We start from the raw sequence: 17,548 nt of genomic DNA on the forward strand, positions 1-17,548 counted from the left end.
TCAGGTCTCTGGTTTTGTCTGTCTATAAGTGTGTATGTTTGTCTGCCTCCAGAGGAAATTATGAAGATTGGTTTTTCTAAAAAGAGCTCTGTGTATCTGACTTAATGAAATGCTTATCTAAATTAAAAACTGTAACATAGTTTTCAGGGTTACATGGTCTAGGACCGTGGTCGGCAAACTGCGGCTCGCGAGCCACATGCGGCTCTTTGGCCCCTAGAGTGTGGCTCTTCCACAAAATACCACAGCCTGGGCGAGTCTATTTTGAAGAAGTGGCGTTAGAAGAAGTTTAAGTTTAAAAAATTTGGCTCTCCAAAGAAATTTCAATCGTTGTCCTGTTGATATTTGGCTCTGTGGACGAATGAGTTTGCCGACCACTGGTCTAGGACATTATTTCATATGAAAACTGCTTTAAGTTTTTTTAATTCTATCGGGGTTTACAAAATTAAGTTGATGACTATCTTTGTTACCTACTTTTGGCTTTTTAATATGGAGAAACTAAAGATATTTGTAGCTAGATTAAGGAGATACACGTTTCTAAGAATGCAGCCAGAGAACCAACTTTCTGGAGGTTATAAAATTATTCACAAACTAGAGGCCCGTTGCACGAAGATTCGTGCAATAGGCCTTCCTTCCCCTGGCTGCCGGCACCGGTTTTCCTCCGGGACCCAGGACCCAGGCCTTCGCTCTGGCCACCGCCTTCCATCTTCACTCCGGCCGGAGTCTTCAGTCTTTGCTCCAGCCAGAGCACCACTCGTGTAGCTCCCTCCGCCCCCCGCCCTCACCCTCATAGCAGGCGTCCGACCCCGCCCGGCCGCTCCACGCCTGCATGTGTGCTGCCCAGAGGCCCGGAGCAGCTGGGGGGGTGGGGCCACCGCCATCTTTGTTGGGTTAATTTGCATACTGACTCCTGATTGGCTGTTGGGTGTCGCAAAGTTATGGTCAATTTGCATATTTCTCTTTTATTAGTGTAGATTTGAGTTTTGGTTGTCTCAAAAATTAAGGTTTTAAGGGTTAGACAAATTTGATTCTTGGTTGTCACTAAAATTAAGTTTTCTAAGGGTTGAAACTTCAGAATTTAAAAAATAGGAAGAATTTGCCTTTTATGGATTAAGCTGGCTAAAACTGACTTCTTTTAAATTAAGCTTTCATTTCAATAGTGTACTTGGTTAAGCCAAAACTTATTGTTTTCTCCTATATTATTGGTATGCTCTGAATAAGAAGTTATAAAAGATGACGAAGGTATACTCTTTATCAACAGATCTTTAATTGCCTACGTACACTGAATCTTCTCAATATTGGGAAAAATACAATTTTGTTTTAACAAATCTTTTCCTTTCCGTAGATGGGGAAAACTATTTGATTGTCACTTTGATTAAGTGAGTAACTTTTAAGTATTTTTATCTATGACTTTATTTGGAAATTGTTTTAAAACTTTGGATATGTTTGCCCGACTTCCAAAGATATCAAATTTAAGGAAGGTCATTTTGTTTTCTTTGAAAGTCATTTTCTTGACCTTTGATATTTTTAGGAATTTTGGAGTCTGTAAGAAGAATCCCAGAAACACCTCAAGGACTTGTTTTCTCTCTTGATAAAAGCAGGTAATTAAAATAATCTGGCCTATTGGGTATGTTAAATTACACAGGAAACATTCTCAAATAAATGATGCTGAACCTTTCATCTATTTCTCATATCCCCTCATTAGAAGGGGGTTTGAGAAATAGAGATACACTCTTGTTGAAGGAAAGGAGAATGATTTTTTGTTCGTATTATTTATTTATTTTTGAATGGGAAGGTTAACATCATTGGAAGTCAGAACCTTCTGGAAGGAGCACATATAAATTCACTTTTTTAAAAGAGAAGTCAATAAGCTCCTGGCCAGTGTTTCTCAGTGGTTAGAGCACCGGCCCATGCACCACAGGGTTTTGGGTTCAATTCCTGGTCAAGAGCACATACCGGGTTGAGGGTTCACTCCTGCCCCTGGTGTGGGAGGCAACCAGTCGAAGTGTCTGTTCCAGGGGTGTTAGGAGAATGTTTTTAGATAAGGAAGAGTATAAAGGACATGGGTTTTATTGGTAAAGAAAGAAGAAGGAAAAATAATTTTGTCCTAGAACAAAGTGATTGTTTCAAAATGAGGAGACATATGTAGGACAAAAACAGAAAGATACATGTAAGATACAGAAGGGCCCTGCACAATGCGAGAGGTGTGTATACAGTGCAGAAGGCTCACAGAGGAGGGATCTTCAGATGTGGTTCTATAACAGGGGTGGGCAAACTTTTTGACTCGAGGGCCACAATGGGTTCTTAAAATGGACCGGAGGGCCGGAACAAAAGCATGGATGGAGTGTTTGTGTGAACTAATATAAATTCAAAGTAAAGGAGCGGAGGGGAGAGCAAGAGAACCAGATAGAACAGCCGGATCCAGCCCGCGGGCCGTAGTTTGCCCACGGCTGGTCTATAACCTCTAACCACGGCCATTTTTAAGTCTTTTGTTACTTACGAACTATTGTTCTATTCTGATGCTTTGACAAAAATGTTTGTACACAGATGCTTCATCTTCAGAGAGATTCGTGAAGAAAACTGTAATGTACAAAACTTCAGGGACTCTGGGCTAATCCATGTGTGACTAAATCTAAAAGCATTAACTCCTGGATGCTTATCACCTGGTGATGTCAGTGCCAATAAAGGTACCAGATTTAGCACAAGCCAAATGATTCAACACAGCACCCACCAACACCTCCTGGTTATTTAATGCCTTCAGCTGATGGCCCTTGGGTATTGTTCTTGGTTTAGATCTATTATTCAAACTGAACTTAACTTTGTTATTATAAAAATTTTTGCTATTAGAAATCTTTACTTTGTATAGCCCAATGTTATAAAGACACTCCTCTGAAAAATGTTGATCAATGTTTTGAAATGATCACTAAGGCCTATAAAATATATATATATATATATATATATATATATATATATATATATATATAAATCTATATATATAAAAGCCTAATAAGCAAATTGTCCTCTCGGGAGTTCGACCATGAGTTCAATCGCTCATTATGATGTGCAGTGACCACCAGGGGGCAGCGTGGAATGAAGGAAGGCCCCGGCCAGCAGCCGGAAGGCCCCAATCGGCCCTGATCGCCAGCCAGACCTAGGGATCCTACCCGTGCATGAATTTCGTGCACTGGGCCTCTAGTTTACATATAAGAAACTACAGAAGATGTTTAAGAATACTTTTCCTGGGGCAGGTATTACAATGATCACCGCAGCAGTATGAGACAAGAGTATTGCTCTTGAAAACATTCTAGTTAATCAAGGTGGGGGTTGCCCTGTTGTTAATACTTCTTGTACTTGGATAAAACCCCTCTGATAAAATAAAGTTAGAACTAAATATAATCCAGGCCCTGCTCTTAAAGAAACATGATGACAACATAGGGTTCCTGTGTTCTGGAGCACTTGCTGCTCAAATGTGGCCTACGGCTCCGAAGGAAAGAACAAACTACTTCCCTTTCTACATGGGACATGATATCCAGGAATGAGCCCTCCTGGCCTCAGGGACTAACAATGGCACGCAGTACTCAAAATGAGTCACCTGGTAATAGAGGGCCAGTGATGATTTTAATAACTGATCAGTGCTGTTTTCTGATCATTGCTTTCAAGGACAGATCTTGATCAAAGGAGGGAAAATATAAACAATAATATAATGCAGCCACTTCTAAAATGAAGCCAGGGCTGTCAAGCCAGAGGAACTGCCTTTCAAGCAATGTTAAAAAGAGGAATAGGACTTACTAGTATAATTGCTGGAGTGGTTTCAATTGTGGAGACAATTTGGGGGTTGGCAGGAGGAACTCCGTAAAATCAACCCTCCCCAACATAACTTGGTTTCTCCCTTTCCTGGGACCCCCTTACTTCTAATGTGTTAGTCAATTAGTACAGGTACCTGAAAACTTAAATAAATATGGGGAGGGTTGGGCGGGGGGCGGGAGGCGTTAAGAGATCAACCGAAGGACTTGCATGCGTGCATATAAGCATAACCAATGGACGCAAGACACTGGGGGCGGGGAAGGCATGACCCTGGGAGTAGGGGAGGCTGGGGGGAAGTCAATAGGGGAAAAAAGGAGACATATGTACTACTATTGGTAATACTTTAAACAATAAAATTTAAAAAAATAAATTAAAATGCTGATCTGATTTTGCCCACACCAACAGACACTAAACTACACCCACATAATCCAGGGAACTGGATATCCTTAAAAACCTGGAACTCAGGATCCCCGCAAGATCAACTGAGCCCAGCGGGGTCAGGTCCTCATTTGGTGTTATTAACAACTCATTCTTCTCTTACCCTATACCAGGGGTCGGCAAACTCATTAGTCAACAGAGCCAAATATCAACAGTACAACGATTGAAATTTCTTTTGAGAGCCAAATTTTTTAAACTTAAACTTCTTCTAATGCCACTTCTTCAAAATAGACTCGCCCAGGCCGTGGTATTTTGTGGAAGAGCCACACTCAAGGGGCCAAAGAGCTGCATGTGGCTCACAAACCGCAGTTTGCCGACCACTGCCCTATACAATGTAGTTTCCTAGATACATCACTCTTGAGTGAAGCCTGCTATTCTACCCGGTGAGAACAAGGTAACAGATCCATCGTACTCCTGCAAACCCCTGTCTGACTTCAAGCTGCTAAAAGATACGTGACGTCCAATAAGTCTGCTGTTACTCCTAATGGTTTTTACCTACTTTCTGTCTCTTTATGCACTTCTGTTCTCAGGAACCCCAGAAATCTAGGGGACCCCAAGACTTCCATAAGGTCAGGAAGCCAGAGAATCTCACTCCTCTAACTCAAAGACCCCCTCTGTTCATGTTCAGCAAGAAGCAGTTACAGAAGTATGATCCTCATCCCCACTCACTCAAGAATGAGGAATAAAAAAATAAATAAATAAATCTCAGGGGGAATTCCTAGATAGGACAAGTGTCTCAAGGTCTAAGTGGTATTCTTGCTAAGTGTTAAAATACAGCACAGTATTCTGCAGATGCAGTTGTAACCAATGAGTCTGACAGGAACCCAATCTGATCTGATGCAGAGAAGGAATCAACAAGTAATGATCCAAATCTAGATCCAAGCAACAGTGAAGCCTCCCTCCTGGGAGACAGATTTGGATGTGACTCCCTTTTCCTTTACTTGCTGCAAGGAAATAAAACTACCCAATGACAACTACTTCTCGTGCTTGAGTTCGGTAACAGGAAGAGGGACGTTTGAGAAGGCTGATGGGCAAAGAGCAAGGAGAGTGTCATGTCCAAGGAGGCTGTAGAAGCAAGTAGGGTCCAGGGCCATGAAGGCCATGTGAAGTTTTGTCTTTATCTGAAGAGCAATGGAAAGTCATGGAAGATGTGAAATAGGTGGTTGGCAGAGGAGAGAGGGGGTACATGAACATGATTAGATCTGCAGGGTGGAGAAGACACGGATTGTGTGGGAGGTGGGGAAGAAGGGTGTAGAGTGAGTGCATCCGAATAAGGAGACTACTGTAACAGTCCATTAGAGCTTGTGATAGCTTGGGCCAAGGTGGAGATGGAAAAATGTGGACAGATTACCAATATGTTTAGACAAATAAACAGGACTTGATTTGGGGGATGAGAGAAAGGAAAACACTCAATTCTTCTGGAACTCAAGTCTTCATCTGTAAAGCAGGATTGTTGATACTCCATCTGTATAAATATCTATCTTGCAATCTGCTGCGGTAAGAATATGAAATAATATAAACAGTATGAATTCAATGCAAGCCTGACATGTGATAAATGCCATTTTAAAAACTGCTATTGCTATTATTATTTTCATCCCGTGGAACGGCAACTACCAGAGGCTGAACTCCAAAAGGAGATGACAGGATTGTAGTTAAATGTTGCTATCTGCTATGCTGAAAACAGAACATATCAGTGGGCCACTGAGAAAACGGTTCCAAATAAACGTATCTGACCTCACTCCTCAGAAATTATTACCAAACAGAAAGGCACAGCGGGTACCATCACAGTCATCTGAGAGTCCGGTAAACTGAGGCACAAGAGTAGCTACAGATTTACCCGAGGAGTTAGGTGCAGAACAAGTACATGGATGTCTCCCGTTTGTGAGCTGATCCAATAGGACTAGGCCTGCACGAATGTATAACCCCTGTGTCTCTCGTTTCCTTGCTGACAAGGCCCTTTCATGCTTTGGCTTCAGACCACGCGTCTGCTCGCCCTCCAGCCAAGTCCCTCCGGTTCTCTGCCCTTCGCTCCAAGTGCACGAAAGGCCCCAGACTCGGGAGGGCCCCACATACCTTAGCTTCGCGTTCTCGTTCCTCGGCAGTCGGGGTTCGCTTCATGCTGCCGCTACAACCTTCTCCGCCACCGCCAGGATTGTACATTCCCTCGCTCTGGACCCCGCCTCCAGCGTGTAGTTCTCTCGGCGTCCTGCTCCCGTCCGCCACCATGCTACCCCAGAGCCACGCGAACTACCACTCCCAGGCTGCACCGCGGCGGCGCCCGCGAGCGCCTTGGGATCTAGAGCACTAGAATTTCCCAGGTCCCACAGCTGGGCTAGCGTAGTTCGAGGCCCTGAGAACTAGCGGGGATGGAGCCCCAGGAAAACTACATTTCCCAGGAGGCAATGGGGCCTGCCATGTTTTTCCCATGCTTCTCTCGGCCGGCGGCGTGACACGCCGTCGGCGCTATAGCAACGGTTAGCTAGCCGCGGGGAGAGAGTGGCGGTGAGTACTCTGGGGGTGGAGAGGGCGATGGAGGTGGCCGACTCCCTACCTGCAGCGCGGGCCGGGGTCCTGGGGTCTGCTCCACGGCCTGGAGAAGGCCCCGGAGTTCTGCTCGCGTGAAAAAGAGCCTAGTACGAGAAACGCCCACATCGTCAAGGCCTGAACCACACCCCGCCCATTGCCCCCACGCCCAGTCCCGGTTTGAAAATGTGCAGCCCAGACCTAAACCCTCGCTGAGGGCAGTTGTTGCGAATTGCAAGTGCTTATCCAAGCCCTTGTTCACGCAGGTCCCAAACACAGTTCGCTTCTCTGACCTGGGTGTGGACTTGCTTGGTACACCCGTACGCCTCCCCAGTGGCCTATTGTTTACTTACAGGCCATGTTACCTCCTTGTTATCCCATAGCCTGTTACCTGCATAAAGGCGGGGACTTTGTTTACCATGTTAGTCTCGGTGCCAGATAGTCACTTCTTCGTTCAAGAAATATTCGTGGTGGTGCCCACTTTGTGCCAGGCACTGCACCCCACCAACTATGAACTAGACAGATACCGGCCTCGAGCTGCTCGTTGTACTGTATCAGTGAAGACGAACTAGAAATGAACTAGTAACAAAACAATTTCAGACAGAGATGACTGTGGGAACAGAAATAAACCGTGACTAAATTGGGAGGGAGAGGCATCTTAACCTGGGGAAGTGGTTGGAGATGAGCCCCAAAGGATAAGGAGTCAGCAAAGGCCTTGAGCAAGGCCAGGGTAGCCTGAGAGGGTGATGGGGAGGCCCGGCCCCACTGCACAGGGTTCCTCAACCTCGGTAGCCCGTGGGGCCAGATACCTGTGATTCCCTGTGCACTGCAGGATGGTTAGCATCATCTCTGACCTCTAGATGCCAGTCAGAGGTCACTCCCTCTTCCCAGTGGTGACAACCAAAAAAGTGACTAGACAGTTACTTCTTAGATGCGTGCCATCTTGGGCACGTTACCTAAGCCGTGTCCCCATGTCTTCATTTGCAAAGTGGGAATTATTTACGTAACAACCTCAGAAGGGTAGTGTGAGATCTTTCATTCATACAAGCAGAGCACTTTGAAGAGTGCCTATAGCACATCTTAGGAAGCACCCAATAAATGCTAACACCGTCCATCATCATCCTTATCATTATAAAAGCCGCCATAACTCTATCATGGAAAAGGTACCCTTTTAACAAATGCCCTGGGTTTAAACTCCTGGATAATCTGGTTCCTAAGATTGACCTTTTCCGTAGCACTGTCTGCTAACGAACTAAATGCCCACCCAGGCAAACGTCTGTTAGCTGTTTATGTCGGAGCAAAATGCAGAGGTTCTCAGCCTTTGATCAGTTATTACCAAAGTTAGGAACCCTCCCGCTAAAAGATATTGCATATACCCATAAGCAGAGAAGATTCTGTCAACCACGTCTGGGTCCACACACCCTGACGCTCCACGAACACCGTTCATTACAGCTATTTAGCGAATCTCTGCTATGTGCCAACTCTGGGCCAGCCTCAGAGAATGCAGAGGCGAGCAAGACCAAAAAGCTTGCAGTGTTCTTGGACTTGACATGCCAGGACCAACATTGTAGAGATTGAGAAACTCTACCTTAGGGCATCTCCATTGACAATTCACATTTGGCTTTCAGGGTAGATTGAGATGAAAATATAAGCATACTAGACATGGCATGGATCACTCGCATCCACATACAAAACTAAGCCATGTGGTGCATCTCTGTAAAGAATAGAAACTAAAAAAAATGCCAGAATTGGCTGGACAGCCTGTATGCTGAAGGAGGAAGCCAAAAACAGGACACAGCAAAAACCAACCCAGTTGGTGAACTTAGGAAACCTCTTTTGCAAAACTTAGAACTACCCATGCATTTGCGCAGCAAGCTGAACATTAACATTCAGGTAATACTGTCATCCCGGGCAAATGTGCTAAATGCTTTGAATTTACCATCTCACCCTCAGCATATCTCTGTGAGATAGGTATTATTTTTTTCCGTTTTTTAAATTAAGGAGCTGGAACTCAGCAAGGTTAGGTGACTTGACCAGCTACCAAGTAATAGAACAACCATTTGAATCAAGTTCCTGACTGGAGTGTTTTCCAAGATATCTGCTTTCTTTTGGGGACAGGGAAGGGGAAGAGGGCTGGAGAGGAGGTGTTTCTAAATTTAGGAGAGTTTGTTTTTGTTTCAGATAGAGGAATAAGAAGATGGGAGAAGGAAGAATGATAATCTGACCTCATTTCCTAAGCAAACTACAGGAAATAGACTGTTGAAAGGAACACTGTCTCCATGATTCAATGTAGTATTACTTTTAAAATGGAAGCTTTCATCTTCTTCAAGCTGCACATGTGGGCAATAAGATGTCCATTGAAGTTCTAGTGCCTTATTCATTTTATTTGGTTCATTCCATTGCATAGTTAATGTTATAACTTGGAAAGATTTTATTTGAATTTTCTTTTTCTCCACAGATAGGCCATGTCTGGTCCAGCTGATGAGACTGCAGGAGACCTGCCTGTGAAAGATATAGGTCTGAACCTCTTTGGCGTGGGAGGGTTACAAGGTACGGCCAGCTGTTATTTATTACAGTTATGAACTTTGATCAGTAACTTCTTTACTTTTAATTTAAAGTATTTTTGATATTTATACAAACCAAGCCATTTAAGTAACTATATAGCTCTTGATTGGACTAAACGAGAGGATGGAGTGTTTAGAACAACATATGGTATTTTACTGCATGCTTCAATTATCAACAGCTCATAGAAAATGTAAAATCCCGCTCTGTACTGATAAACAATTGTTATAAATCATCTTTTTAAAATTCCACACATCAGTAGGAACTACAGAGAGTATCAAGCCTCCAACCCGAATTGCCTGGCTTAAATCACATTCGCCATTAAAATGTTTCTTCATGTTTACGTTTTCTATGGGAGGAAATGCCATATTTAAAAATGTTTTGTCTTTTAAGTAGAGTATCTCAAAATGGTTTGTTTACCCACATGATATTGACTCTGATTTATCAAATTAATATGCATTGAACATTTTCTTTATCCTTTTATATCTGAGTGGCTACTGTAGAGCTAAAAAGCACTTTCACATTAAGAAATGAAAGCATAGCTTTAAGGAATGTTGGCCTGTGTTTTTCTTTGTGCGGACGGTGTGTCAGCCATGCAGTCATACCACTGCATTTGTCACTGAGAAGCTGTGACATCAAATATAGTCCACGAAGGCATGTTCCTACACCTGTTCATCGGAAGAGTGTCAGTGGTCACCTTGAACTACCACCGAAAGGGGGTCAAGACATTGTTCATTGAAAAAGATAAATTTGATTATACAGTTTTTATTGTTAAAAGTAAAACATGTATAAGCTTTGCTTTAGATTTTTGGCAGAGTGTCAGAGATTCAAATACAAATAAATTTTAAGTGCACAAAGCTCTTTATTGGGACTTGATACCCTAATTCAATTCTTGCTCTCAGTTACCCACCAGAGGGCTTTAATCTTTGTCCATTTGTTCTTTGTTTCTTTTGGAGGATTGCTGAAAATCGACCGACTTCACAGTGATATGGAAAGTACCAAACTTAAGCATATGTAAAAAATATCATATACACATGCTGAAAGGTATAAAAGTTCTTTAAAAATATTTAAGATAGATTATAAATAATTTGTGAATGATTTCTTTTTTGGTCTTTCAAATTTTATATAGTTTATTTTTTATAACCCAATACCCATGGCTCAGAAAAATATTTTGATCATGTTATGTTCACCAGATTATTGTAATAACTCTTTTAAAAAAAAACAAAAAACTTCTAGTTTAGTTTTTTCAACATTCAGTATATAAGTCGAAAATCTTTTATTGAATCAGAGTTCCAGCTTACATCTTAAAGCATGGTTATTTGAATCCTCTTTTGAGTGGATATTATTTTTGTTCTGATCCTTCAATATTGCATATAAAGTATTAATAGCAAAGGTTTTTATTCTGACATCCAATCAGTGATGTGAACAGTGCTATAATATTTTCAAAAGCCGTCTTAATTGCGGGTCACAAAGGGAAAAATCTGAGATGAGTGCATCAGATCTCATATTAATATCAACAGTTATCATTTTTAGAGACTAGTTTAAGTGGTCCCACTCTGAATGATTTTGGCATTTTTGCAGAAACTTCAGCAACACGGACGATGAAGTCTCACCAGGTCATCGTGTCCCGGATCAGTCGTGAGGAACTGGAAGACAGATTTTTGCGTTTGCACGATGAGAACATTTTACTCAAGCAGCATGCCCGCAAGCAAGAGGATAAAATTAAAAGGTTAGGATAAAAAGCTTTGAGCTCTTTTTCCTGACTGTAAAGTTTTGGAGGATTTGCTTTTTTATAAACTTAATTGAAAACTCTACCTTGAATCCTTTTTGTAGCCAGGCAGGTTGTAAATAAATACAATTTTTTAAAAATGGAAACTCTTAAAAACTATAAGAATAAACCAAGGAGATTATAAGTGTTTATTGTGCCCAAAGTTGCTATTTGAAAGGGAGAGCTGTTAGCTAAGTGTGCCATGCGTGTATCATATCTATAAATAACTTCGGGTTTCATATTTATAGTTTAATAAGCAAATGGCCAAAGCATCTGGTTTTTTAAACGTCTTGATTTTAAAATGAAAGTTTTAAAAAGTAATTAGCTATTTCAACTTGTTAAAATGCATGTGTTTTTAAACTTTAGGGTTTACTAATGAAAACATCACTTCAGTATCTGGAACCCATTTAACTTCGCTTGAGTTAGTCTAGAGTCTGTATTGATCAGAGACTCAGCCGTTTCTGAAGAAAGAGTGTCACTTCCGATTTGCATGCAGAAATGTTTGCACAGATGATTTCTTCCGAGTAGATGTTCCTTCATTCTCTCTCGTTCAGAAACACGATGACTCCCTTCCGAATGGGTGGCATTCGAAACAAAAAGTGCTTTCACTTGTAGAAGCAGGACCAGGTCTGTGTTCCGACTCACGTTGTAGGGTAAATGAAAAGGTGGGAAGCGAGGAAGGAGGATGGGTTTCTGTCTGTTTGGAATTTCTCTAAAGAGGTGACGCGAGCTCCCTGTCTACTCCGTGGGCTTTGCTGTGATGCCCCCGGGCTGCTGTGTGCCGGCTTTGCCTTCAAGTCGTGGTGCTGTCTGTTCCTTTTCTGGCCAGTCACACACACATGTCCGCCTGTCAGAATGAGGAATGTGGTCTCTCACCACGAAACAATTCTTTTTCTTTCTAAGCATAATTGGTCAGTAAAAGAATTGAATTCACAACCTTGACCTCATTAGTAATTTGTCCTAGCCAGAAAATATAAAACAACTTAATAATGAGCCATGTAGCTTAATGGAAAAAGGACTGGGCTGGGAGTCAAGTTGTACGCATGTGTGCTATTTATCTCCCTGCCACTAGCGTATGGTATGTTCAAGCCATTAACCTCCCGGGATTTTATTTTACTCAGACCCGAGAGTAATGATCTGTTGACCGCTCTGACCCAAAGCTCTACATTCCTCCTCAATGTCACACCCCTGACACTACCTAGATACCTGGGTAAAACGGCCTTCACATGTATTCTTACGATAGAGTAAGTGTCACTCTAGGATAACTGTAGATTTGATAAACCACCTTTATACATAAGTACTCAAACTTGACCTGATCCCGTATGGTTCATTAACATCATCAAATCATCAAACCAATGGAAATTACTGCTATTACTGGAGAAAGGACAGAAAGAACTGAAAGCCGCTCTATCAATGTGCTCTCGCCTTAAAAAGTGCGGTCATTTCTTTTCCTGTAGATGTGGACGGCTTTTTTGGATTAAACCTGCCTCTCTTTTGAATGCAGTCTATCCCTTGGTCTCTGTAACAGGAAACTCAGCTGTCTAGGTTGGCACCTCACGGAGATGGCTGCCACATTTCCAGGGATGAGCATTGGGTGGGGCTCGGGACCCTAACTCCTTCAAGGGCTGGGAACGTCTGTGGCTCTATCGGGCTAGGATATCAGCCCCGATTTCCCAATGATATATCATTCTCTGGATTCGGTGGAAAGGAACTAATCCATTGATTATTTCACTAGGGGGTTTGCGGTACTATTGGATCTTGGTTTTTATTATCCTGGATCCCTTATAAAGCATGTTTAATGGATGTGCCTCGAGGGAAAGAGAAAACAATCTTAACTGATTATGTTATGCATAGCTCTCCCTGTGCCACATGCTGTAGGCCGAGAAGCCAGAAGTGTAGATAGACGTGTATTACCACCGCTGTTACAGAGGACCCCGCTCAGGGCAAAAAAAGGTTGTTCTAGGACATCCCAAAGCTATTAAGGATTTTTTTTATTTCACTTTTGTTCTCTTAAGTAAAAGCTTCTGTCCATAACCATGCTAAAATAAAGCAAACCCCATGTAAAGAAAAATGAAGTGAGTTTTTATTTTCAATCTCCTGTCTGGGTCTTTATAAAAATAGATTCACTATAAACTAGAGTCAGCTATTGAAGATGTGCGACCAATTTTGTAAAGTCTTGAACTTGTGTCTCTCATCAAAGCCACCTTTTCTTTCTTGTCCTGCCAAGATTTTTCCATTCACTGTCAGGCATGTTTTCTGTACGTGTATATTACATCACCCCCATGTGCCCTTTCTGTCTTTTGTTCTGTCGAACCAGTTTTTATCAAAACTTAAAAGAATCGAAGGTATAAACTCCTGAGATGTCAAAAGCACAATTTATGCCTAAACCCAAAGGTAGCATTAAAATAATACTTTTTGTATCTAATTATTTTCTGCCATTAAACATGCTTGTCTCTGGAGCACTAAGTAACATTTAATGGCACATTTTGGGTTCTTTTGAATTTTTCATTGTTCCTTTTTATAGGTGTGTATCTATGCATTCTAACACTTTTATATTTGCAGTACGTCTTAATCCTAGAGAAACTGAAAACAATTTATCACATAAATGCTGCGTAGTCTTAACACAGTTTCCAAGACTTTTAACTTACTGTGGCTTGCAGATATAACCCGCCACATCCACAATCTGTAGCTACAGTTAAGTGCATACAGCATTCCTACATAAGGTCATGCGTTAAAAATTGCATTTGAGGAACATATGGAGTAAATATGTGTCCTCTCTTTACTAACCTTAAATGATAAGCCTTAGGAAACTGTTATTTGTCAGTGCTATAAAGCAGATTGTTGCCCAGTGGTTTCAATTATCATCAAAGGATTCTTCACAGGCAGTAATAGTTACATCAAAACCTGAAATTTATTATTCAGGTTCTGCACTGAAGTCTTCACAGTGATTATGTTCCTTTCAACAGAATGCATTTTATGCTGACTTCTCACATTCCTTTTCATCTTTTTATTATTTCCCTAGAATGGCCACCAAGTTAATACGGCTAGTTAATGACAAGAAAAGATGTGAGCGGGTTGGTGGTGGCCCCAAGCGGCTGGGACGAGATGTGGAATTGGAAGAAATGATTGAGCAGCTGCAGGAGAAAGTTCACGAGCTTGAAAGACAGAATGAAGCCCTCAAAAACAGACTAATTTCAGCCAAACAGCAACTTCAGGTCCAGGGTGGCAGGCAAGCTCCTTACAGCTACGTGCAGTCTCGCGTGAACACTGGGCGTAGGAAAGCGAGTGAAAGCACAGGCGCCCAGGACTGCCCCAGGAAAGGTAAAACAGCTTCCGCACATCCTCAGCTGTCATCTTCCAATGGGTCGTTTTGCACACAGCTTTATTTCTGTATTATTCATGTCCCTACGTTTCTTTAGAAAGATAAATATCATTTTTGGACCTGTTTTTGATTTAAAAAATTAATATGAAGATTATTTAAGAATCCCTAGATCACACTCAAATTTGTTTAGTAAGCATTGAACATAACTCTTCATTTTAACTGGTATGAGACATGTGTGAAACTACATGAAATATGAGTTCAGTGTAGTTTTCGTGTTTTTTTTTAATTATAGGAGCAAATCACATCGACACAGGCAAACGGAAAAACCAGCTAGTTTGCCTATATCTGATCACAGTTCAGTTCTTTATCGAAAGACCTTCTATAAAATTTGCAGAACTGTGTAAATCCTTCCGGTTGTGTGGAGGTAGCATGGCAGTGGAATGTGCACATACCTGGGGGTTTGAAAGTTGGGTTCCTGCTCCTCCACTTTTTATCTGGTGACTTTGGACGAGTCCTGAACTTGAGTTGTCTTTACCTGTAAAATAAAAGGCTATAAGCAAGTGAATTACCCCATAAGCGTCTCTTCCATCTCCAAAAAGGATCATAGGACAATCACTTTTTTAATTTTGAAAATAAACCACCTAAACCCTACCCAGGTTACAAAGCAATTCAATTGTATAGACAAGACTCATTATAGAAAAAAACTAAATATTTCTCATAAAATCCCAATTCTCTCCACCCACAGACAAAAGTATTTATGATGAAGCAAAAAGTCAGTAACTGTTTTAGGTAACACATTTTTAATTTCAGCTACTAGGAACGGAAATAAAATGTTAGCTCTAATTGATCTTCATTTGGAATACACTTCACATAAAGCCCAAACATTTTTAGGGACATAAAAAACGATGTTAAACTTGCATTTCAATTCATTGAGAAAGAAAAAAACACCATGTGAACAGAATGGGAGAAGAATTTGTTCTATTTTTAATTCAAGCCGAAATGTTAACACTCTGTTCCCTAGACCGAGCACCTTTGAAGTCGGGAAGGCCCCTCACAGGCAGGAGGCAGCTGCAGGATGAAAGCGCAGGCCTGCCCCTTGCTCTGTGAGACTGGCAGTAGACGTAGACTCAGTATATGATGAACCATAAACCGACAATACAATCCGCCACTCCTGAACTTCCCACAGGGAAGAGTGCACTTGACCTCTCAGGGCCTCATCTTCCCCATCTGTAAAATGGGGCGGTAACTCCTGATTAGAAGTAGGGCTAGGAGGGGGTAAGGACATAAAAAAATATGTCCCTACAATAATAGAGTTCACCTTTGAAAAGTCACTTATCCTCCCCTGGCCGGTGTGGCTCAGTGGTTGAGCATTGGCCTGTGAACCAGGAGGTCACAGTTCAATTCCTGGTCAGGGGGCGGCCGATCAGTGATTCTCATCATCAGTGTTTCTCTCTCCCTCTTCCTTCCTCTCTGAAATCAATAAAAATATGTATTTTTCTTAAAAGTCACTTATCCTCTCTGAACCTGGGACCATAGCTGGGCAAGCTGATCTCTGAGGTCGGCAAGGTCTTTCCAACTCACATGACGCCCAAAGTTGAGATTAACGCGGCAAGCTAATCTAGTGCTACGAAGTGCCGTTTACATAGGAGAATTTGGTGGGAGGTGCTCCCTTATAGGAAAAAAAAAAGCCACAGAGCAGCAGTCTTTTGAAAATATGACTACATCGCTTGAATTTGTCCTTGTGTTTATACTCAGTAATTCAGATCTCTTTCACTGTTTGTTATAGAGTCCAAGACATAGAAGTTGCACAGAGCATTACATAGCGATGAATACTTTTTTTTTTTTAATTTTTTTTTTAAATATATTTTATTGAGTTTTTACAGAGAGGAAGGGAGAGGGATAGAGAGTTAGAAACATCGATCAGCTGCCTCCTGCACGCCCCCCACTGGGGATGTGCCCGCAACCAAGGTACATGCCCTTGACCGGAATCGAACCTGGGACCCTTCAGTCCACAGGCCGACGCTCTATCCACTGAGCCAAACCGGTTTCGGCGCAATGAATACTTTTTAACCACTACCTTCCTGAGTATACTTGAAGCATCATGATCAAGGTTGATACCATCGTAACCTTATCAGACTCTTCAAGACCACCTTTGCGGCTGGGATCAGGCCAGACTTGTCAGAAACAGTGCAGCCCGGGGTGGCGGGGTGAGAACCCCAGACCCTCTCTGGCCCCATGGACCTTATCCCCAAGCTGCTGTACAAATATTATTTTCTATTTATGCCAGGTCAGGATAAAGGATGAAAATGCCACTTCAAGTGTGATCACTGTAATGTAGAAACAATTCTTATCGTGAAGAACAAAGATTTTCATGAAGTGTATGTGTTTTAAAAGATAACAATTGGCAACTGACCATGAAATCATAGTTTTAAGAAATATTTTGAGTATAAATAGGCTTTTTTGTTTTGTTTTTAAATATTTTTTAATTGATTTCAAAGAAAGAGGGACAGAGAGATAGAAACATCAATGATGAGAGCGAATCATAGATTGGCTGCCTCCTGCACATCCCTACTGAGAATCAAGCCCCAAACCCTGGCATGTGCCCTGACCAGAAGTCGAACTGTGTGTGATCTCCTGGTTCATAGACCAATGCTCAACCATTGAGCCACACCAAATGGGCTAAGTTGTGTTTTGTTTTGTTTTAATTCTACTAGTGATGTTTAGTTTTTCCATGATTGATGTAAGAAATGCTTAAGAATTAGCATTACTGCCAAAGTAATATATTTGGCAAATTTTAACACAGTAAACTATTTTAATGTTTTAGGCAGAGCCTTTTCTGTTTTTTAGTCTAGACTACAGCAAAAGATGCTGAAAATTTCGGAAATAGCAAATAATAGTGCTGTTTTTCTAATTAAAATTCTCATTTTTAAAAGTAAACATTGCTAAAGAGACAGAATTTTTTCTGTACCATTGTACCTGGGACTATGCACCATTAAAAGCCAAATTGTCATAATTTATCTACCTTAAACTCTTAAAATTTAATCCCGTGTCATATTTTATCCACCTTAAACTCTAATAATTTAATTCTGTGTCATATTTTATTACCTTAAACTCTAATAATTTAATTATTCTCT

The 17,548-nt window shown here is 41.5% G+C and overlaps 2 protein-coding genes across 7 annotated transcripts in view; one reads left to right on the forward strand and one right to left on the reverse strand.

The window, feature by feature from the left end:
* The window catches only part of FTO (FTO alpha-ketoglutarate dependent dioxygenase), a 293,160-nt gene extending 286,683 nt beyond the window's left edge, over positions 1 to 6,477 (reverse strand). The window contains exon 1 of one of the 2 annotated variants that reach the window (XM_080643931.1): positions 6,313 to 6,477. In XM_080643931.1, the coding sequence (XP_080500057.1) occupies positions 6,313 to 6,465 (153 nt within the window). In that variant the 5' untranslated portion in view covers positions 6,466 to 6,477. The remainder of the gene's footprint in view (positions 1 to 6,312) is intronic. The other variant, XM_080643932.1, reaches the window with a different exon arrangement.
* A 210-nt stretch (positions 6,478 to 6,687) lies between these two features.
* Positions 6,688 to 17,548, forward strand: part of RPGRIP1L (RPGRIP1 like) — an 81,795-nt gene continuing 70,934 nt past the window's right edge. For 3 of the 5 annotated variants that reach the window (XR_013959171.1, XM_080643925.1, XM_080643928.1), the window contains exons 1-4: positions 6,688 to 6,741; positions 9,221 to 9,312; positions 10,906 to 11,053; positions 14,115 to 14,413. Coding sequence is in view for 3 of the 5 variants with exons in the window: in XM_080643925.1 (XP_080500051.1) it covers positions 9,228 to 9,312; positions 10,906 to 11,053; positions 14,115 to 14,413 (532 nt within the window). In the remaining 2 variants the exon portion in view is untranslated. Of the gene's footprint in view, positions 6,742 to 9,220; positions 9,313 to 10,280; positions 10,369 to 10,905; positions 11,054 to 14,114; positions 14,414 to 17,548 lie in introns of all 5 variants that reach the window. The other 2 variants (XM_080643926.1, XM_080643927.1) reach the window with 2 other exon arrangements.

The sequence above is a fragment of the Plecotus auritus genome (assembly GCF_963455305.1).
Source record: "Plecotus auritus genome assembly, chromosome: 10".
NCBI lineage: Eukaryota > Metazoa > Chordata > Mammalia > Chiroptera > Vespertilionidae > Plecotus > Plecotus auritus.